Source organism: Gobio gobio (assembly GCF_949357685.1).
Source record: "Gobio gobio genome assembly, chromosome: 9".
NCBI lineage: Eukaryota > Metazoa > Chordata > Actinopteri > Cypriniformes > Gobionidae > Gobio > Gobio gobio.
Genome location: NC_137115.1, coordinates 34169574 through 34193574, shown reverse-complemented (window position 1 = coordinate 34193574; position 24001 = coordinate 34169574). Strand labels below are relative to the sequence as shown.

Genomic DNA, 24001 nt, shown 5'->3' with positions numbered 1-24001 from the left:
GTAAAACTAGCAGAAGTGGGAGGGGTAACTTGATTTACACCGCCATCACCTCCCAGTCGTCGTGCGTATTACGTTGCTTCCTGATATCACGTACACAAACACATATAATCTATATATAACAGTTAGGTCCGTTCAAACGATTTATTAATTAAATGAATTAAATTCTGATTGGATTCTGTTGGTAATAGACACTTACCTTAAGCTAAAAGAAGTTTGCCTCTGACAAGTGCTTTCGGCCTTCTTTTTGATCTGATTGGTATGCGGGAAACACTTAAAGGGTTAGTTCCCCCAAAAATGAAAATTCTGTCATTAATTACTCACCCTCATGTCGTTGGACACCCGTAAGACCTCCGTTCATATTCGGAACACAAATGAAGATATTTTAGTTGAAAGCTGATGGCTGAGAAAGGCTTCAGACAGGCCTCCATTGGCATTCAGTACATTGACACTTCCAAGATCCATGAAAGGCACTTAAAACATCGTTACAAAGTCCATCTCACCACAGTGACTCTACAATAAGTTTACAATGCGACGACAATAGTTTTTGTGCGCAAAAAAAAATCAAAATAACACCTTTATCCAGCTTGTTCTTGTCTTCCGTGTGTGCCTCCACGACGCATGCGCGAGAATATGACGTAGCGCCGGCGTTCGGGAATCCATGAAATACACACTTAAGCCCCATTTTGAGCACTACGCCGAGACCTAAAGCACGATCAATGTAGAATCCAACAGCTGAGACACGCGCGTCTTCCTCTGCTTGTAAACAAATCTCTTCTGGGTCATGTGTCCGAACGCCGGATCTGCGTCATATTCTCGCGCATGCGTCGTGGAGGCACACACGGAAGTCGAGAACAAGTTGGTTAAAGGTGTTATTTTGAATTTTTTTTTGCGCACAAAAACTATTGTCGTCGCATCGTAAGATTATTGTAGAGCCACTGTGGTGAGATAGACTTTGTAACGATGTTTTAAGTGCCTTTCATGGATCTTGGAAGTGTCAATGTACTGAATGCCAATGGAGGCCTGTCTGAAGCCTTTCTCAGCCATCAGCTTTCAACTAAAATATCTTCATTTGTGTTCCGAATATGAACGGAGGTCTTACGGGTGTCCAACGACATGAGGGTGAGTAATTAATGACAGAATTTTCATTTTTGGGTGAACTAACCCTTTAAGTTTTGCCACAGACTTGTCCCACCGGCAAGAACGCAACTGAAAGCGACCTCCATACTTGAAAAAACACGGAAAAGTTATTTTAAACAGGAAATATTTACGTACATATTTACAGCGGGTCAATAGAGGGTATGCATTGACTTGCCTGCCTGAACACGCCCCCCTCAGCTGGACTGAGTGGCAAAAGAGCTGCTGCATGACTGGATTTAATAGTGGAAACTGCAAAAACGTTAGTAAAATGAATGATTAACAGTTTAAATTGAAGGTTGGAGTAGATATAGTGTTCCTTGCATCTTACCAAAGATAGCGATCCATGGATATTGACATGCAGCCAGGAATTGTGTTTCCTGACTTTATAATGTGCCTGCATTTCGAGTTCACACCAAATTTCCCTGTGAACCATTTATATAAATACAATATAGGTAGTAAATATCACTTATATCAACATTCTATATTTCGTTATATCGTCCAGCCCTAAAACTTGTATAGTTTTTGTCAGTGTTTGTTTAAAAACATCCAATTTATGCAGAATATAAACTGATAAATATTTAATTGATGAGTTGTAAATACAATATATAACAATACAATATATATATATATATATATATATATATATATATATATATATATATATATATATATATATATATATATATATATATATATATATATATATATATATATATATATATATATATATATATATATATATATATATATATAGGGTATGATTTTACCACAAAATTACACTGCAAATCCACATATTGCTGCCTGTATTACAGTTGTTTCTGTGAATTGCAGTGATCCATGTGCTTCTCTTTTCTATAGCTTTTGGCAGTCTGTCTGTAAAAATGTACCTCAGATTTTTTGTCAAATCTATTTATAATGTCAGTCTCAAAGCTCTTTCCCGTTTTTTGTGTGTTTTTCGTGGCATTCACGCTGAACACCAATGCTGCCGCTCAGTCTTTTTGCCACTCAGTGGGCGTAACCACAGTCACTCCGGCCGCCGGTGAAGTCACGCACATACACTCTATTCGCACTGGATTAGTATTACCTGAGGTCATTTTTACGGAAGGTAAAAGTCGCCGTAATCTTTACTGACATTGTCCATAATGATTACTTAGATGGCATATTCGGACGGGACTAAAATTACTGAGAAGCTCTGGGAATAATTACTTTACCCCACCTCTCCATGTTAAACTAATCCCGTCTAAATCGACTTTAGTAATCCTGAAGACATTGATTAGCTTGTTAAGTGTGTTTGATTAGGGTTGGAGTTAAACGCTGCAGGATAGCGACACTTCAGGACCGACGTTGCCCATCCCTGATCTATATTTTTAAATATTGAATTTATTACTATTTGTATGTATTGTTCATTTTTAGTGTGTTTGAGGGAATTTGATGCTTATATATCACCCTCTTTCTCTCTCGTTCTCTTGCACCCTCTCTCTTTCTCTCTCCTGTGAATTTGATCTGTGCGTCCTTTCTTGCCTTCAAGTCATTAAAATGCTAATGCATGCTTTAACTTCTCAATTTTGTGGTGACAGAGTAGGACACAGAGTCAGTAGAAGTAAAGTTGCTTTTCCTTTCTCTCTCTCTCTCTCTCTCTCTTCTGTTGCTCTAATAATTTCTCTTGTGTGTGTAATCAGTTGTCAATATAACGTAGTTATTAATCACACTAGTCTCAGTCTCAGTGAAGTAACTGAAGTGTAAGCATAACTGGCAGATTTTTAGATTTAGTTATAGAATTATAGAAAGGACGTTGTAATGTTAATGACGTTTTTTGCACCAATGTCATAATTTACAGTTTCATGTGGGCGGTCATATGTTAATAATATTAATCTGGCATTCCTTTTTTGCGGTGGGAGAACATTTTAAGTGACATTATGTTTTCATAGTACGGTGAACTCAATTTCAAAACAAGAACATTTGATTCATCATAGTATGACTCCTTTAAACACACCCATGTTGGCACAGTCTGCAAAGACACATCGCAGACTATCAAATGAAGAAGATCTGACATGTACAGAGGGAATACTACAGTGTGACACAGGAAGGAGTGGAGACAGGGGACAGAAGAAAAGACAGAGGAAATATGCATTAGTAATCAGACCAGAGCAAGTGGGTCACTGAGTTTATTAAGGAAGGGGAGAGAGAGAGGAAGACATGTTGAATTCAATAACACAGAGAGCAAAGTTTAATTCAATAACTGCTGTAACACAATTTCTAATGCATTTAGGAAAGAAATGCATGTGTTTGACGGTCTGTTCTTGCCAGAAAATGTTTGAAAGGTTCTTGTTTGTAAGATTATCTGGGTGTGTTTGTGTCTGTTAGTGTGTGAATGTGAATACATGTATATGTGTGTCAGCAGATTGGCCTTCTGTAGGGGAGCCGTGCATTGATTTCCAGCCCAAAGTCCAATCACATAAATCTAGTTTGGCTTGAGACACCATCCCTATTAGCCAGACCCTCTGACTGGATTAACGAGACCGCTCACACACACACAAACACACACACATACAGTTGACCTTGCCTATGCATTTAATTAAGCTTGTCTACATTTTCTCACACAAACACCCACATTTTCACACTGATTAGAGACATTTGGTTGGCCCTGAAATGCAATGCAAATATGATAAACGGTATTGAAAATGATAAATACGGTTGGTTACGATGATGCATGTTAATATGTGTCATGTTTGTCTTTCAGAGACGAGAGAAGATCGAACTAAGAGGCTGTTCAGACATTACACTGTGGGCTCCTACGACAACTTTACCTCATATAGGTAATGTATACATATATATGTTTGCATGCATGATTCATTAATATATGAGCATTTTGATGATCAGTAGTTCAAGGCTAACCTGGCTCAGTTGAGTCAGTAATTTGTAGTATTTGTAGTATTGAGTCTCTACTGCCATCTAGAGGATAGAGGTTGTCAACACACTCCAGTGCTGCTCATACATTTTGTTTTTTACCACTCATATTTGCTTAAACAGTCACATTACATGTTTGAGTCACTAGAGTAATGAGTACTAAATTAAATTTTACAGCTGAGTGTGATATTAAAATCAGTCAGCACATGCCAATAAATGAGAGGTCATGTTTTACATCAGGCTCAATGTTACAGTGTAATTGGGTATGTAAATCTACTTATAAATAATATATATTGTTTTTAATGGGGATTTCACACTAGATTTTAAAAATGTAAAGTACTGTGCCACTAACGAATATGAGCAACTAGGTTAGTTGGGTTAGGTTAATTGGTAAAACTTTACAATAATGTCCCAGTAGGACATTTCCTTAATCCATTATCTAACAATAAGCAATGCACTTGTTACAGTATTTATTATTCTTTGTTTACATTAATTAATACAAAACACAACCGTTCACTGTTAATTCATGTTTGCTTTGTCAAATTAAATAAAACAAATAACAACTTTTGGTTTTAATGTTAACGAATGGAAATTTAAGTTTATATCTATTCCAATAAATCAAATCTATTTTATTTTCATACTTAATTTTATATTATTATTCTATTCAGTTTTTTATTCCAAATGAATAGTTTGGCATCTACTACAGTTTCTCACAACATTACACAAGCTCATTTAACGTTTGGATACTTTTAGGCTGCAAAAGTAGTAAACAATTTGAATATTGTAAGCGACAAAGCTGTCAAAATGATTTGATTTACACCCAAGAAGCCAACTGGTGATGCTGGTAAAATGTATTTTGCAAATTTGCAGGTCAGAGTACATCATGCTTACACAGCAATTTATGCTTTATGCTTGCATACCCCTTCTCAGTTTTGTTACTGCTATTTTATTCAGTTCTGTGATAACACTGTAATGAAAAGTGTTTCTGAAATTAAAGACTGATTGATGTGGGAGGGAGGATGAGGGATAAGATTACATAGAGAATAGAGTAAGAGAGAGAGAGTGAGCGAGAGAGGATTAATTACTGGAGTCTCTCTGTCAAACTGATACTTTTTACTCCATTCATCTTCTCTTGCCAAGCTGCTCAACAACAGCAAACAGGTCTAGAACAGCAGCCTAAAGAACTGCACCCAGTCAAATCAATTACCTGCTGTATCAGAGAAATAGACTCTAAACACACAAGGCAAATGAAGCCTCTCCCAGACTCTTAAAGTCATCGATTTCACAATTTGAGATATGAATGAAAAGAACATCACCTTGCTGAAAAAAAGGTCTCCCAACACAAGGTTCATTTAGAAGCATGCTAATCAATGTAAATATTAGCATGTTAGTGTGCCAAACTGCATTAAGCTAACATTACAAGTCTTCTAATCAATTTAAACTGTAACTCTACTGAAAGAAAACAGGTCTTAGCTGGTCTTGTAGCCTGGTTATAACTGGTTTATCAGACTGCCACTCTTAGAAGAAAAGGTTCTACATAGAAACTTAAATTGTTCTGTCAGGTGCTTCATATATCATGGGATCTTTTCATAGATTTAGTTGGTTAACATACTTTAAGCTCGTAAACATACTTTATCACTAAACAAATTGAAATGACCAGTAAAACAAAGGTTTTATGCAATCATTTATCCTCAGTCAATTCTCCTTTTTGGCATAAAGGGTTCTTTAAAAATGAGTCAAGAACCATAGGTAACCCCATTAACCATCTGGGGTTCTTCGGGTCAAAAATGACCCGAAGCGTTTAAAATTTTTTTGTTTTAAATCGTAGCAAAATCGGAATGGTCCGAAACTTGGTGACTTTATTGGTACTTGGTATATGAACACCCCAAAAAATTGGGGACAGGATTTGAAAAGTCTAAGTGGTCATAAAAATAATAGTCACACTCAGGACCTTCGGGTCAAAAATGACCCCCATAGGAAATGAATGGGAAATCGGCAAAAATATGAAAATACAGAGTTCCCCTTCGAGGGAACTCGAACTGCGTCATCGTGATGACACTTTGGGGAACGCCCCTCGCATAAAGCGTCTGAAGAAACAGTAGAATCAGCCCAATCCGATTGGTGCTGCGTGATGACGTAGTATGTGACGGCATACCCGGAAGATACAAAGAGACGTCTGAACGCAACAGAGATAGCTTTTTTGCTCTTCAGCGTTTGCGCTCTGTGTTACCAGTCTGAGAGTATTTGGTGTTGTTATCTACCAACGTTGTTTTCACAAGCATTCAGGGCTCGTGAATTCCGTGGCTGGTCCCGTGCTGTTGAGGCAACACGGTTGATCTATCATGGACTCGCAGATGGATCTGTCAAGGGAACTTGAGAGTGCTGAGGCATCTTCTCCTTCCCAGTGACAGCTCCATTGTCCTCCTTCCCCGCGTGGAAGCCCTGGTTTAAGCCCTGCGGCTTCTTCCCCCGGGGTGAAGGACCCGATGCGTGAGCTGTCTGATTCTGAGGAATTAGATGGGCTCCGTATCGAGGCTCGCCTTTCCTAATGCAGATTCAACCTTGCGTTGCCGAGGCGACGCGTAGGTTTAGGTTTAGGTTTAGGTCTGCTATTAGAGTGATACAACGTGACATGGTGAGAAGGCATGTGATACTGTGGGTGCGAGGCATGCAGTCAGCTCCTGAGGGGGTGGGCTGTTTTCATTGAGAAATATCTCGATGCGTACTACCGTGCGCCTTTCAGGTGTTTCAGCCTCGCGCCTGTTTGGCTTTCTTCTCGAGGGATGAATGGTTTATGAGTCCGTTTAAATACAATAAAACAGTATCGTCTGATGATTGTGGCTGCATTTAATTCTTAGGAATTAAATATGATCTGACTTTGAGGAGTTAGATATTCAGCCTATCATTTAGACCATGTTTCACCGTATTTGTGAAATGTGATACTGTTGGCTTTCTTCTCGAGGGATGAAAGCTAATTGTATTATAATGGCTTGAACCACGTTGCTGAGGCAGCGTGTGGTTTACGAGCCGTATATGATACAATAAAAACAGTATCTTCTGATGATTATGGCTGAATTTAATTCTGAGGAATTAAATGAAATGTGATCTGACTTTGAGGAGTTAGATATTCAGCCTATCATTCAGACCATGTTTCACTGTATTATGGCTGCATTTAATTCCGAGGAATTAAATTAAAATATTTTCTGACTTTGAGGAGTTAGATGTATTTTTTACTCAGCCTATCGTTCAGACCAGGTTGCACGGGTTGGGTGATTATGATGACATTTAATTCTGAGGAATTGAGTGTCATGTTATCTGACTTTGATAAGTTAGATACTTTAATCAGTCTGTCGCCCAACTTGTCTGGATATTCATCTAAGAGTGGAGGTTGCGGCCCTGTCGAGCTGCTCCCTTAGATGAGGCCGTCACATACTACGTCATCATGCAACACCAATCGGATTGGGCTGATTCTACTGTTTCTTCAGATGCTTTACGCGAGGGGCGTTCCCCAAAGTGTCATCACGATGACGCAGTGTCTCGTTCCCTTCTCGGGGAACAAGGGTGGGTTATAGTCATAACCCGAGACGTTTTTTTGTGCATACAATCTACAAATCAGCCAGGATGCAGAAAAAAGGACTCAACAGTGAAGGGGTGAATCTCTAAAACATCAAGAGTGCAAAACAGACAAAAAAAAACTCACACACACACACAAAACTTAAAAAAATTATATATATATAATTTTTTTAATATATTCAATGGGAAAAAATGGGTCATAATTATTGCATAAATATTAATTATAAATCATAAAATTATCTCAAAAAAAATATTATTGAACAAAAATATATTTCATTGATTTGACTCAAATCTTTTTTTATCTTAATCCTGCCCTCCGAGTCATTTTTGACCGGAAGGTCCTGAGTGTGACCAATAAATAAAGAACCCCAGAGGGTTAAACCTTTTTGCATGCTTTTTGCAGCTGTGAGAGCTGGTTAACTGGCTGAAGTTAAATGTGTGCTGTTAACCCTCTTTTCACGCCTCTCGCTAGTGTTCATTAGGCCATATGTGAAAATCAGTCACTGTACATGTTTAGCTTCATGACATGGACAATGTGGAGCTAACCAGCTCATGTGCGTTCCCCTCGACACAGTTGTACTCTCTACATTGACACACTGAAGTCAGCGCTACAGGAAACCTTCTTCCTGAGGTCTAATGGCCATTATATTCATTTTCACACTTCATTATCTCATCAAATTATCATTAGGTGCTAGATTAGCTGAACTTGACTGTGAGGGTTTTTGTAAGTGTATAACAAATATTTGAAATGTTTAATGCCTTTATATGACTGAAATTTTCCATAAGACAGCCCAGACAATGTACATAAAATGTCATGCACTTTCACGTAAGTACTTAAGTGATACTTACTCTTTTCAACAATGGACATCGTGTGTGTTTGTTTTTGTAATTTATGAGGACACAAATTTGTATAATGACACAGGTATTACACATAGACTGTAAAAAAATATGGACGTAGTGTTCGTAACGTCACCCATAGGATTCTGAAGAGCAGTTTTGAAGCGTAAAGTAGGGTTGACCTGGCCGTTGCCATCTTGGCAGCGCGTCATCGCGCGTCACCCCCGGATAACAGAAAATGGGCAAAGAGGCGGGATGTGGGCGGAGCTGAGGTGACGTAATGACAGACAGCAAACAAACGACAGCAGACAAACGAAAGTCTTTAGCAGTCAGTTGATGAATTGCAGTTTAAGTCACTTGCGTATTGGCTTCAAGATAAATTGGGGGACATTTCATATGTGCGTTTGTGTGTGTGTGTGTGTGTGTGTGTGTGTGTGTGTGTGTGTGTGTGTGTGTGTGTGTGTGTGTGTGTGTGTGTGTGTGTGTGTGTGTGTGTGTGTGTGTGTGTGTGTGTGTGTGTGTGTGTGTGCGTGCGTGCGTGCGTGCGTGCGTGCGTGCGTGTGTGTGTGCGCGTGTGTGTGTGTGTGTGTGTGTGTGTGTGTGTGTGTGTGTGTGTGTGTGTGTGTGTGTGTGTGTGTGTGTGTGTGTGTGTGTGTGTGTGTGTGTGTGTGTGTGTGTGTGTGTGTGTGTGTGTGTGTGTGTGTGAAATAAGGGACGAGATATCATATTAAGCATTTGTTCTGTGTTACTTTTTCTAAGTGATAACTTATATTTATTAAATAAATAATGGAAAGTACAACCCAAATATTACACTGTCCCAGTTTAATGTGGCTTGTCTGAGATTTTGTTCGTAAACAAATCCACAGCAAATGCCTGTTCCAGATGCCCGACCGTACACTGATGTTATCACAGGCGTGACTGTTGTTCTGTAGGACAGAGCATTTCGTTAACCCGAGGCGCTAACGACACGAATCATCTGTAATTGATCTAATTGATTCTCCACTGCTTAATTAGATTCTTGTCACTCCTAATGCATCAGTGATGAAGACCCTCTGGGTACGAGAGAGAGAGAGAGAGAGAGAGAGAGAGAGAGAGAGAGAGAGAGAGAGAGAGAGAGAGAGAGAGAGAGAGAGAGAGAGAGAGAGAGAGAGAAAGAAAGAGAGAAAGAGAGATGAGCTTTCTTCTAATAGTTGATGATACAGACACCAGTCGTTGCTCTGGTCCCATGCGATCACAGACAGCTTTTAGTCGTTTTGTGGTAATTATTCTACAAGCAGCTGTTCACAAGGACTTTATTATGCTCTGTTTGTAAAACAGATTTCTAGATGGTATGGGAGTTGTTATAAATTAATTGCTATGTTTAGAGATATAGATTTTTCTGTAATACAATTAATATATTTTCCTGTAGCTTGACTGGTAGAGCATGGCATTAGCAATGCCAAGGTCATTGGTTTGATTCCCAGGGAACACAAACTAATCTAAAAAAATATATATATATTATCACTGTAACGTGTTTTTCACACCACACTTAAAGAATTAGTTCACTTCAAAATAAAAATTTCCTGATATTTTATCCACCCCCATCATGTCCATGTCTTTCTTTCTTCAGTCTAAAAGAAATTAAGTTTTTTGAGGAAAAAATTCAAGGATTTTTCTCCACATCATAGACTTCAATGGCCACCAAAATGTTGAAGGGCCAAATCAATGCCGTTTCAAAGGGCTTCAGAGGCTCTGCGCGATCCCAGACGAGGAAAATGGTCTTATCTAGCGAAACGATCGGTCATTTTAAAAAAAGATTTAAAATGAATATACTTTTAAACCTAAATTGATCATCTTGCGCTGCTCTGCGGCACGGCAGTGATTACATAATCACGTTGCAAAGGTCACACTAGACGTAGGCAGAAGTGTACCGCCCCGTGTTTATAAAGCGCACATGCAAAGACTAATACAAACGTCCTTTAGCAAAAAAAGGTAAAACAATGATGTCGGACGATTTTGAAGTTGAAGATGAAGTGTTTTTTGGTAAAGGGCGTTTGTATTAGTCCTCGCACGTTCGCTTGGGACGGTACTTCCCCATACGTCTAGCGTGACCTTTATATACATTGTATATATATATATATATATATATATATATGTTTTTTTTTTTTTTTTTTTTTTTAATGACAGATTGTTTCGCTAGATAAGACCCTATTCCATGTCTGGGATCATGCAGAGCCTCTGAAGCCCTTCGAAGCCCTTTGAAACTGCATTGATTTGGACCTTCAACATTTTGGTTGCCATTGAAGTCCATTATGTGGAGAAAAATCCTGGAATGTTTTCCTCAAAAAACATATTTTCGACTGAAGAAAGAAAGACACAAACACATTGGATAAGATGGGGGTGAGTAAATTATCAGGACATTTTAATTTTGAAGTAAACTATTCAGGAGGCATCCGGAACAGATGCCCGAGCCACCTCAGCTGACCCCTCTCGATGTGGAGGAGCAGCGGCTCTACTCCGAGTTCCTCCCGAGTGACTGAGCTTCTCACCCTATCTCTAAGGGAGCGCCCAGCCACCCTGCGGAGAAAGCTCATTTCGACCGCCTGTATCCGGGATCTTGTCCTTTCGGTCATGACCCAAAGCTCATGACCATAGGTGAGAGTAGGAACGTAGATTGACCGGTAAATCGAGAGCTTCGCCTTACGGCTTAGCTCTTTCTTCACCACAACAGACCGGTACATCGACCGCATTACTGCAGAAGCTGCACCGATCCGTCTGTCAATCTCCCGTTCCATCCTCCCCTCACTCGTGAACAAGACCCCTAGATACTTGAACTCCTCCACTTGAGGCAGGAACTCTCCACCAACCTGAAGTGGGCAAACCACCCTTTTCCGACTGAGGACCATGGCCTCGGATTTGGAGGTGCTGATCCTCCTCCCAGCCGCTTCACACTCGGCTGCAAACCGTCCCAGTGCATGCTGAAGGTCCTGGTTAGAAGGGGCCAACACGACAACGTCATCCGCAAAGAGCAGAGACGAAACCGCGTGGTCCCCAAACCTGACACCCTCCGGCCCCTGGCTGCGCCTAGAAATTCTGTCCATAAAAATTATGAACAGAACCGGCGACAAAGGGCAGCCCTGCCGGAGTCCAACATGCACCGGGAACAAGTCTGACTTACTGCCGGCAATGCGGACCAAACTCCTGCTTTGGTCGTACAGGGACCGGACAGCCCTTAGCAAAGGACCCCGGACCGCATACTCCCCAAGCACCCTCCACAGGATGCCGCGAGGGACACAGTCGAATGCCTTCTCCAAATCCACAAAACACATGTGGACTGGTTGGGCAAACTCCCATGAACCCTCCAGCACCCCGTAGCGTCTGGTGGCCGGGCCTTCCCCCACGGGGTCCGGCCGGGCTCAGCCCAAAGGAGCGACGTGGGGACACCTTCCCGTGGGCCCACCACTCACAGGAGGGACCATAAGGGGCCGGTGCAGAGAAGATCGGGCAGCAGTCGAAGGCAGGAGCCTAGACAACCCAATCCCTGGACACGGAAACTGGCTCTTGGGACATGGAATGTCACCTCACTGGCGGGGAAGGAGCCTGAGATTGTGCGTGAGGTGTCACTGTCATTGACCTAGAGATAGTCGGAACTAGATTGCGACTAGAGATAGTCGGAATCACCTCTACGCACGGCTTGGGCTCTGGAACCACACTCCTCGAGAGAGGATGGACTCTTCACCACTCCGGAGTTGCCCATGGTGAGAGGCGGCGGGCTGGTGTGGGTTTGCTTATAGCCCCCCAGCTCTGCCGCCATGTGTTGGAGTTTACCCCGGTGAACGAAAGGGTCGTTTCCCTGCGGCTTCGGCTCAGGGATAGGTCTCTCACTGTTGTTTGTGCCTACGGGCCGAACGGCAGTGCAGAGTACCCGGCCTTCTTGGGGTCTCTGGGAGGGGTGCTGGAAAGTGCTCCGACTGGGGACTCCGTCGTTCTATTGAGGGACTTCAACGCCCACGTGGGCAATGACAGTGACACCTGGAGGGGCGTGATTGGGAGGAACGGCCCCTCTGATCTGAACCCGAGTGGTGTTTAGTTATTGGACTTCTGTGCTAGTTACGGTTTGTCCATAACGAACACCATGTTCAGGCATAAGAGTGTCCATCAGTGCACATGGCACCTGGACACTATAGGTCTACATATGTGCATTTTAAGATGTTCTGAAGGCCAAAAAATTTGATAACAATAGCTTGAAAACCATGTCACTGGGCAGTAGATTGTTTTTCTTTCTTATCTCCACATCTCTCTTTTTCTCTGTTTTTATCTTGCCCAGTCTCTTCCCCTCCTAACGCTGAGCTTTGACTGATATAGTTTTTCCATTTTCATCAGTGAAGAAAGTAAACATATGGTTTACATATTAACATACTGATATTTATATGTTTTATGAATACTTTTCTTAGACACGTTAATTTACTGTTTATTGAAGTTTTAAGTTTATTAAATTAATTCACAATATAAACACATTCATACTAATCTTATGCCCAATACAGGCTGAAATAGCTGAGCTTTTTTTTATTTACTGAAGGCTACAAATGTAATGATATTAATTTACAATATGTACACATTCATTATTAATCTTATGCCTAATATGAAAAATACGGCTTTGTTAATTTTTCTTGTTTGTTAATTACATTATGAATCACATTACATAGGCCTATTGTCAATTCACAATGGCGAAATTAGACAAAAGTGTATTCATTTGCCTGAATATTTTTGTCTTTGTTTAATATTTCTGACTTAAACAGCTGTCTTAATTTACATTTCTCTCACTTGACGTCGAGTCGTGCTGCTAAAATTCGCGCTTAGCCTCAGCAGATTCTGTGTGAATGTAAAGCCCGCCTACTCTGATTTGATTGGTTTTCTCAAATATTTTGACATTGACGAGAGGTAACAGACCAATGAGGCTCAGATCAACGCACACACCTCAGCTTCTGGCGTGCGCTCTGCTCGGCGCCGCTGCGGATTGAAGAGCACGCTGACTAAAAGACGGGACGAAGCCGAAGCCTCCCGCCAGTTTCATATGTTTTAAAGGTTAATCGCATATTTTTTAGGGGGGCTGGGGCAGAAGTTTAGGGGAGATAAAAAGGGTCTAGAACCGCCCCTGGCAAGTTGTTTAGCAATAGATATGGCCAATCATAAAATAATTTATAATTTCCCCTTTAAATATTCATGCGTTTTGTACAGTTGTAGAAACATCCACATTTTGGTCTATACAATGGAAGTCAATAATTTCCAATATTGTTTGGTTCCCAGCATTCTTCAAAATATCTTGTTTTGTGTTCCACGGAAGAAATAAACTCATAGGTTTGAAACAACATTAGCGTGAGTTCCCTTTCGAGGGATCAACATGCTGCGTCTGACATTGACACACGGTCAGCTCTCGAGGGGGATGACTGTACTCACTGTGAGCATCTTCCAATAGGAACACTTCGCTCTCGCCTGGCCCTCTTTGATGAAAGCAGCCAGGTTTGCATCCCCTGATTGACGGTTGACGATTCCTCTTATCATGACTCAAATCATATTCGAGGACTTTTTTGTCATGATAGATCTAAAGGACATGTACTTCCATATTTCCATCCTTCTTCACATAATTTCCTAAGGTTCGCTTTCGGGGGTGAAGCCTACCAGTATCGGATTCTTCCGTTCGGCCTGGCCAGAATGGGAGATGGTGCAATGCCCAAAAAAGTTCCGCTTTCTAAATAAAATAAATCGGCAATTGATAAAGACATTGTGTCACGGCAGCTGCTGTTAAAAGCTCAGGTTGCTATAGAAATAGTCATTGTTCTGAAACGCGCACTTAGCGCATGCATATTGGCTGGTCCACCCTGAAATCCAGTCCTCCGCGTGGGCTGGATGCCATGGTGCAGATGTGGCCAAGGCTACGTTTGTACGCATTTCCCCCGATCGCTCTGCTCCGGGTAATTCTAGAGAAAGTAATAATAATAATAATAATACATTTTATTTGTACTGCACTTTACATTTGGAACAAATCTCAAAGTGCTACAGTTAAGATAATTTAAGAAGGATAAAATACTAATAGATTGAATAGTTAAAAGTTATAAGTTCTCCTAAAAAGAAATGTTTTAAGTCCTTTTATAAAAGTCTCAGTAGTTTGAGGTGCCCTCAGATGGTCGGGGAGGGCATTCCAAATCTGAGGAGCGGCAGAACAGAAAGCCCGATCACCCATGGTACTGAGCTTTGTCTTGGGGAGAAGGAGGCGGTTTGAGTTTGTTGAACGGAGTGATCGAGTTGTAGTAGAAGGTGTAAGTAGTTCTTTCAGATGGGGGGGGGGGGGGCATTTCCATAGATGCACTGGTGGGTTAGAAGGGAGACCTTATATTCAATCCTGGCGGATACAGGAAGCCAGTGAAGTGAATGGAGAATGGGTGTGATGTGATCGTATTTTCGAACTCTCATCAGGATCCTAGCAGCACTTTTCTGAACATATTGCAGTCTCTGCAAGCTTTTGTTAGGGATCCCGATGAGAAGTGCGTTACAGTAATCCAGTCTGGAGGAGACAAAAGCGTGGACCAGTTTTTAAGCATCTGCTAAGGATAGCGTTGGACGGAGTTTTGCAATGTTTCTGAGATGGTAGAAAGATGTTTTGCAGAGGTTTTTGATGTGGGCTTCGAAGCTGAGTTGTGGATCAAATCTTACACCAAGATTGGTGACAGTTGTGGAGAGGGGAATGTCATGACCAGACTGGGTTTGATGTGGTGTGCCAACAAGAATTGCCTCAGTTTTAGAACTGTTTAACTGGAGGAAGTTGTGCTTCATCCACACCCTTATCTCCTCCAGACAGGCAGTAAGTGTTGAAGACGGGGAAGATGTGGTTGAAATGGAGGTGTGTGTTTCTGATTTCATGCACAGTTGTGTGTCATCAGCATAGCAGTGAAATGAGACTCCATAGCGGCTAATGACATGGCCGAGGGGGATGATGTAAATGATGAAGAGAATGGGGCCAAGGACTGACCCCTGAGGAACCCCGCAGGTAACTGTGTGTTGCCGGGACCTTGCACTTCCAAGTGAAATGTACTCTGTTCTGTTAGTGAGGTACGATTTAAACCAGTTAAGAGCAGTGCCAGTGAGTCCAGTGGTTTGATGCAGCCGGTTAAGGAGTATGCCATGATCCACTGTATCGAATGCAGCAGACAGATCGAGGAGTATGAGGAGGGATGGTGAGCCTGCATCAGCTGTCATCCGTAGGTCATTTGTGACTCTAACCAGGGCTGTTTCCGTACTGTGTGCAGAGCGGAAACCAGACTGAAATTTTTCGAAAAGATTGTTGTATTTGAGATGATCCTGGAGGTGGGAAGCTACAACTTTTTCCAGTACTTTGGAGAGGAATGGGAGATTGGAAATGGGCCTGTAATTTGCAAGCACATCTGGGTCAAGGGTGGGTTTTTTGAGAAGTAGTCTGATTATGGCAGTTTTTTGGGCAGATGGAACATTGCCAGACTGGAGGGAGTTGTTTATTATAGTGGTAATCAGAGGACTTAGGACAGAGGTGTTTACTTTCACTAGAGCTGTAGGAAAAGGGTCGAGGGCACAGGTGGTAGGTTTCATCCTTTTATTTATCGTCTCAACCTCTTGCTGTGAGATTTCTGGAAAACGATGTAGGGTCTCCGAAATGGCAGGATGTGAGTGGATAGTCAGGGTGGATAGTGGTGAGGATCCAGGAAAGGTAGAGTGAATTGAGTCTATTTTTGTTTTGAAAAAGTCCAGGAAATGATTACAGTGCTCTTCTGTAGATTCTGTAAGTGAGGGGGTTTTGTGGTTTGAGTAAATTTCCCAAAAAATTACAAATAATGGGTAAGTAACATAAGTAAAACATAAGTTACAACAGATCTTTTCTTCTGTAATGTGACATACATAAGAGTGGAACAGATTATCAATGGTAAGAAAGGGTAATAGTTTATTAAGTGAATCAATTATTGGCATCTGGCATACTTCACCGGAAAATCTAGTTACAAACAATTTTTTTTTAAAGTTAAACACATGCATGGATGAATCTTTCACAATAAGATCCAGTTGTGGCTCCTGAACGTAAATTTAGGTAGGGCAGATTCTGGGTCTTAGCGCCAGTTTATAGACATTTTGTAAGCTTTGTCATCGCTGAACACACACAGAACACTTTTTGCAGATGTTGCATTTTGCATATTTATTGCCTCCAAATGTTGTTTTAAAATATTACTAGTTGTAGATGAATTTCAGTGAGGAAAAGAAAGTAATGTCTATTCTCAGCCATGAAACAAACACAACAGAACTATATATTCACATGAGCACGTTTAAACTAAGGATATATGCTTTCATTAATTTGATACGCTTCTCCACATAGGAAGAACAGACATGCCAACTAGTTACTGACTTGATGCTGTGTTGGTCTAGACCGAGGTTTACGTAAGATAACGTGAAAATAAGTGGGGCAAATCTGCCCCAATGGCTCTCAGTTTGAGTGCTGCAGTTAAATTTTTCATCACAAATTTACATTGAAAAAAATTGAGGGGCGCTGTAAAACTGGGAAGGGGAAAAGAGACCTGCTGCCCGCTTAGTAATACATACCTGCCGAAGCCATGCGCTACATTTTAATATATCCTTCTCACTTTATGATTTCAAATAATCCGAAAATATTTATTGCAGAATTCTAAACACATTTACAATTTATTATTGATTCACTTTATATAAAGGTCTATGTTTTGGATGAATATGTTGGTGGGGCTCTGCCACACCTGCCCACGGCTGATGAGATCAATAGCATTCATTTAGAAAATAGGTAGGGTGACATTTTATTTCATGTCTACTTTAACCCAGCACAGTTTCAAGTGGCAAAAGCCAATCAACTGTTTTACTTTTTTAGATATAAGTTTCCACCATATGTCATGTAAAAGGAGAACAGCACAGCTGTTAGAACAGCACAGTTAATCATAGCAGTGAGGTTAGTAATGTGATTTTTGTATGTCTAAGTGCACTGTTTGTATGTGTGTGTTGGCGGGGGACTGATCATGTCTACAGGCGGGTAACTGTGGCTCACAAGAGTAAGGAAGAACAGATTTGTCCCTGCTGTTATAGCGCTGATGATAGCTATCTCCATGCATCCAGACAGATGGACCGTGTGTGTGTATGTGTGTTCGGAATTGTGATGGGGGAAGAGACCACCATAGAGAAAGATCCTTTGTGTCTCTCTGACTCGCTTTCTCTTTTGTGAATGCTCATCCCATCTTTTAATCACTGATAGGCGCTGCACTATAAGGCATGGATGCAGGATTAACATAATCTTTTTTACTTTTCTGCCTTTTTTTGTGCATTTGGAGTTGGACAGTGAAAGAGTTGAAGGCCCTCATATTTACATCCCTTCATTTAATAAGAGGCTGGATATTTGGTCCAATCTCCTAATGCAGTTAAAGAGGCTGCACTGGAGTCAAACAGAAGGACTGGAACAGATTTTTTTTTCATATTGTCCACACTCTCACAGCCACAGCTTTTAACCTGATTGGCTCATCATTGGAGTGGGATGGGGATCAGGGAAAGTAGCGTTGTGAGGGTATGTCCAGGTGGTAAACTCCACCGCCCGGCTTGAAGTTCCCGACTGTGGAGCTCCTCATAAAGGCATGGTGCTGGAGTCTGACCTCACTGTCCTGCTCTCTCTTATGCACAGTGATTACATCATCGAGGAGAAGAATGCTGTACTCCAGAAGAAAGAGAATGAGGGATTCGGCTTTGTGTTGCGAGGAGCAAAAGGTAAGACCTGATATTGAGCTAATGTCCTCAGTTTGCTGTGACGGTCAAAGTTTCAGCCGCCTTCACTTTACTGGGTTACATTACACACTTAAAGTCAGCAACATATGACATTTGCAACCCGTTTTACTTTTGTAATGTGATGTATTTCCATGTGAAACAAGGATTTTCAAAAAATAATTTTATTTGAGAATTGATTATATTGTAGAAACTGGCCAATCAGTTTTCGAATGGAGCTAGACTTGAATACAATTTTACTACAAAAATAGTTTAATATTTATTTGGTTAAAGCTACACCATGTAACTTTTTGAGCCCTGTATGCTTTCAATTTCCACTGAAACATGATAGATAGATAGATAGATAGATAGATAGATAGATAGATAGATAGATAGATAGATAGATAGATAGATAGATAGATAGATAGATAGATAGATAGATAGATAGATAGATAGATAGATAGATAGATAGATAGATAGATAGATAGATAGATAGATAGATAGATAGATAGATAGATAGATAGATAGATAGATAGATAGATAGATAGATAGATAGGTACGTAGGTAGGTAGGTAGGTAGATAGATAGATAGATAGATAGATAGATAGATAGATAGATAGATAGATAGATAGATAGATAGATAGATAGATAGATAGATAGATAGATAGATAGATAGATAGATAGATAGATAGATAGATAGATAGATAGATAGATAGATAGATAGATAGATAGATAGATAGATAGATAGATAGATAGATAGATAGATAGATAGAAAAAATAATGCATCACAGTTTCCTCTAAAATATTAAGCAGCACATCTGTTTTTAACATTGATAATAATAAGAAATGTTTCTTGAGCAGCAAACACAATTATCTGTTCTATAACATATTTTACACTCCTGTTGAGTAATAAAACACCATCTCCACATCAAATCCCTCTATTTACGGATGACGAGACACGTACGGGCGAGTGACATTATGTACACAATTTCCCATTCAAAACCATCCCATCCGGTCTAAAATAGAAAAGCGTATAATATAGGTTCCCCTTCGAGGGAACTCGAACTGCGTCGTCGAGTGACAACACTCTGGGGAACGCCCACAGCGTTACGCATCTGAAGTATGAATGAAATCAAGCCAATCTGATTGGTGGTGCGTCGTGACGTAGTAGATGACGGCATACCCGGAAGATACAAAAAGGAAGCTGATGCAAACACACACTAGCTTTTTTGCTCTTCAGCGAAGCGCTATATGTAAAAATTGTCTGTCTATTTGGTGTTGTTTTGTCACAAATATATCCTTACAAGATGGCTAGTGAGCAACAGTTCACAAGGTGTGTGCACCCGTGTCCGCGATTCATTTCGGGCACGGACACACACCTTTTGTGTGTACAAGGCCTGGGCGTGCAGCACGCTAAGGCGGCTCTCGAGGGAGCCGCCTGTAGTGAGTGTGAAAAGCTGCCGCTCAGGGTGTTGCGCTCACGGCTGGCTGTGTTCAGTGAGACCGGCCAAGCCCGCGAGCCCCAGGGTTCTGGGCCCGCTGTTGCTGAGGCACGGCGGCGCCGTAGATCATGGGGCTCGCAGCGGGACCTCGTGACAGGATATGGGACTGCTGAGGCACTTTCCCTATCCTCGTCCGAGGACTCCGATGTTCTCCCGGTCCGTGCGGAAGCCCGCGATGCGGCTTCTTCCCGCGGGGCGGAGAACCCGATGCTTCAGCTGTCTGGCTCTGAGGAGTCGGATGTGCTGAGCATCGAGGCGGGTGCAGTGGAGCCTGAGCCATCGCTTCATGCACCCGCTCCAGAGGAGCTAGTGGAGGTTTTGACACGCGCTGTGGCCAAATTAAACATCCATTGGCCGCAGGAAGAACCGGAAATCCAGCCGCCCAGTAAGCTGGATGAACGGTTCTTCAGGCGCAAGCCTCAACCTCCACGCCGGGGTCTGCCTTTTTTCCCGGACCTACACAATGAGTTGTGTAGGTCCTGGGATAAACCCTATTCGGCCAGACTAACCAGCCCTCCAGTACTCGACTTCGGTAACGTACTGGGGGCGGCCGAACAGGGTTATGGGACACTGCCGAGGGTAGAGGAGGCTCTCGCGAGCTACCTCTCTCCCGAGGCCGCTTCGTCCCTGAAGACCCCGGTATTGCCCGCCAAACCAGCGCGCGATACATCAGCGCTGGTAGGGAGGGCATATATGGCGGCTGGGTGGGCTGGTAGTTGCCTGCACACTATGGCGGTGTTGCAGGCCTACCAGGCCGACCTCCTCAAGGAGCTCGACGAGGGCGGGGGCCCGTCTCCGGACGATGTCCTCGAACTCAGGAAGGCCACCGATTTGTCTCTCCGCATTGCCAAGGAGACGGCCCGTTCCATCGGCCGCTCCATGGCGGGTATGGTGTGTGTGGAGAGGCATCTTTGGTTAAACCTGTCGGGGATGAAGGAGAGAGAGAAACACTTTCTCCTAGATTCCCCGGTCTCGCCTTCTGGGCTTTTCGGCGGTGCGGTTAACACCGTCGTCGAGAGGTTCCAGGAGGTGAGAAAACAGGCGGCGGCCTTCCAGCAGTATCTCCCTCGTCGATCTAGCTCTTCGGGGAAGGCTGTCTCAAAGGGACAGCCTCGGCCGTCTACTAGCTCCTCGCACCGGCAGGTGCAGAAAGAGAGCGTTGCTTCTCGCGCCCCTCCTGAGGGAGCCTGGCAAAAGAGGCGGCGCTCTCGTGGCAAGCCTTCAGAGCCTAAGGTCGATCTGAGGACCGTCCTTCAGGCGAAGAAGGCTGCCACTAAGCGGTCCTAGCTGCGGCTGGATCGCTCAGAGCTGCCCCCCCCCGGGTTGGAACGACCGAGGTCGTCTTCCCCCCGGAGCTCTCGGGAGATCAGTGCTGTGTTCCCGCCGTCACAGACGCTTCGGGCCTCACTGATCTCCCGCACACGCGTGTTGTCTTCGCTGCCTCCAACAGGACTTGCGGCTGGACAGCAAACGTGTGCACCCACCGAAAATCGTTCCCGACTTCTCCCTGCCGGTCAGCCGCTTCAGGGGATCGGGAACGAGGCTCGGTTGACACCCGTGGCCAGCCTCGAGAGGCTGGTTCCCTTAGTAGATTATCTTGGCGCATGGACATGCCTTCCGAGTGTATCTACATGGGTCCTGCAGACTGTAGAGCTGGGTTACAGACTACAGTTCGGTTCTCTTCCCCCGAGGTTCAACGGGGTGGTCCGGACTGTGGTCGGCCCAGAGCAGGTTCGGGTTATGGAACAAGAAGTACAGGCCCTGTTAGCCAAGGAAGCCATAGAGCGGGTTCCGTTGGCGAACAGGGACTCCGGGTTCTACAGCCGGTACTTTATAGTTCCCAAGAAGGATGGTGGGTTGCGTCCGATAATAGATCTCAGGCTCCTGAATCGGTCTCTGAGGAGATTCAGGTTCAGGATGCTCACAATTCCAGCCATCGTGAGTCAGATCTAGTCCGAGGACTGGTTCGTCACGATAGATCTAAAGGACGCATACTTCCATATTTCCATCCTTCCAACCCACAGGAGGTTCCTGAGGTTCGCTTTCGGGGGGCGAAGCGTACCAATATCGGGTTCTTCCCTTCGGCCTGGCACTCTCTCCTCGCACCTTCACCAAGTGTATGGATGCAGCACTGGCTCCGCTGAGACTCCAGGGCATCCGTATACTAAATTACATCGACGACTGGCTCATACTGGCCAGATCGCGCGAGATGGCGGTTCGGCATCGAGATGTCGTTCTGGCCCACATAAGGTGCTTGGGGCTGAGACTCAACGCGAAGAAAAGCGTGTTGACGCCCTCCCAGAGGACCACGTTCCTGGGAGTCGTGTGGGATTCCACGTCGATGCGGGCACGTATGTCTCCCGCACGCGTGGAATCCATACTGGCGAAGGTCTCCAGAGTGAAGCCAGGCCGCAGCCTCACTGTGAAGCAGTTCCAGAGACTGCTGGGGCTCATGGCAGCAGCGTCCAACGTGATACCTTTTGGCCTGCTGCATATGAGACCCCTACAGTGGTGGCTGAGGGCCAAGGGGTTTTCCCCGAGGGGAAATCCGTTTCGTATGATCAGGGTAACGCGCAGATGCCTTCGTTCCCTCGTCATATGGCGGAAACCTTGGTTCCTGTCCCAGGGGCCAGTGCTGGGAGCATCATGTTGCCGGAAAGCCGTTTCAACAGATGCCTCCCTCACTGGTTGGGGCGCGGTCATGGAAGGCCGCTTTGCGAGAGGTCTGTGGGAGACCCGGCATTCTTCATGGCACATCAACTGCCTGGAGATGCTGGCGGTCTACAAAGCTCTGAGGAGCTTTTACCCGGACCTCCGCGGCCACCATGTCCTGATACGCTCAGACAACACTTTGGTTGTCGCGTATCTCAATCACCAGGGGGGTTTGAGGTCGCGCCCTCTATGCAGACTGCCGCATCAAATCCTCCTGTGGTCCCAGGGGAAGTTATCGTCCCTCAGGGCGATGTACATTCCCGGGGACCAAAATCAGGGAGCAGACATCCTGTCGAGGCAGGGGCTGAGGCCCGGGGAGTGGCGACTCCACCCAGAGGTGGTGGAGGCCATATGCGAGAGATTCGGCCCAGTGGAAGTGGACTTGTTCGCGTCTCGAGAGACGTCCCACTGTCCACTGTGGTTCTCTCTCAGGCATCCAGCCCCGTTGGGACTGGACGCCATGATGCAGACGTGGCCGAGGCTGCGTCTGTATGCATTTCCCCCGATCGCTCTGCTCCCGGGAGTTCTGGAGCGGGTCCGCCGGGAGGGCATCAGCCTGCTCTTAGTAGCACCCCGGTGGCCCACTCGAGTATGGTTCTCGGACATCATAACTCTGCTAGACGGCTCTCCGTGGCAGGTTCCTCTGAGGAGGGATCTGCTCTCTCAGGCAGGGGGCACAATATTTCACCCCCGGCCAGAGTTGTGGAGCCTCTGGGTCTGGCCCCTGAGGGGGCTCGGTACCTAGAGGCGGGCCTGTCAGCAGAGGTAGTCGAGACCTTACTCAGCTCCAGGGCTCCTTCTACCAGGAGACTGTACAGCCTCAAGTGGAATGTATTTTCCACTTGGTGTAGAGAGCGTGAGGTGGATCCAGTTAACTGCCCAGTGGCTTCAGTGCTGGAGTTCCTCCAAGATCGCTTCTCCGCTGGTCTTACCCCGTCCACCCTGAAGGTGTACGTGGCTGCCCTTGGGGCTTTCCACGCACCTCTAGGTGATGGACCTTTGGGGAAGCACCACCTGGTTGTACAGTTCCTCCGTGGGGCTCGGAGGATGAGGCCGGTAGCTCGCTCCAGAGTCCCAACTTGGGACCTGGCGGTGGTTCTGGAAGGATTGGCTGAGGCCCCCTTCGAGCCACTGGAGCTGGCTGAGCCTAAGAACCTGACCTTGAAGGTGGCCTTTCTACTCGCCATTACCTCTCTGAGGAGAGTGGGAGATCTCCAGGCTTTGGCGGTCACGCCAACCTGCCTAGAGTTTGCCCCCGGCAGAGTAAGGGCCATTCTTCACCCTAGACCGGGTTACATTCCCAAGGTTCCATCTCAGGGAGCCCGGTCTCTGGTTCTTCAGGCTTTCCACCCCCCTCCCCACCTGACGGCGGAAGAGGGGAGACTTCATCTGCTCTGCCCGGTCAGAGCTCTGAGTATTTTTCTAGAGAAGTCTTCCCATTGGAGGAGGTCAGACCAGTTGTTGGTGTGCTTTGGCTCACCCAAGAAGGGGCTGCCTGCGTCAACTCAGACGATCAGTAACTGGATCGTCCAGGCTATAGCCACGGCTTATAGGGTGCGCAATTTGCC

The 24001-nt window shown here is 44.2% G+C and overlaps 1 protein-coding gene across 1 annotated transcript in view; it reads left to right on the top strand.

Moving 5' to 3' along the window:
- Positions 1–24001, top strand: part of shank3a (SH3 and multiple ankyrin repeat domains 3a) — a gene marked incomplete at both ends in the record, with an annotated part of 329579 nt that overhangs the window by 284456 nt on the left and 21122 nt on the right. The window contains 2 exons of the mRNA XM_079825457.1: positions 3878–3953; positions 18143–18225. Coding sequence (XP_079681583.1) covers positions 3878–3953; positions 18143–18225 — 159 coding nt within the window. The remainder of the gene's footprint in view (positions 1–3877; positions 3954–18142; positions 18226–24001) is intronic.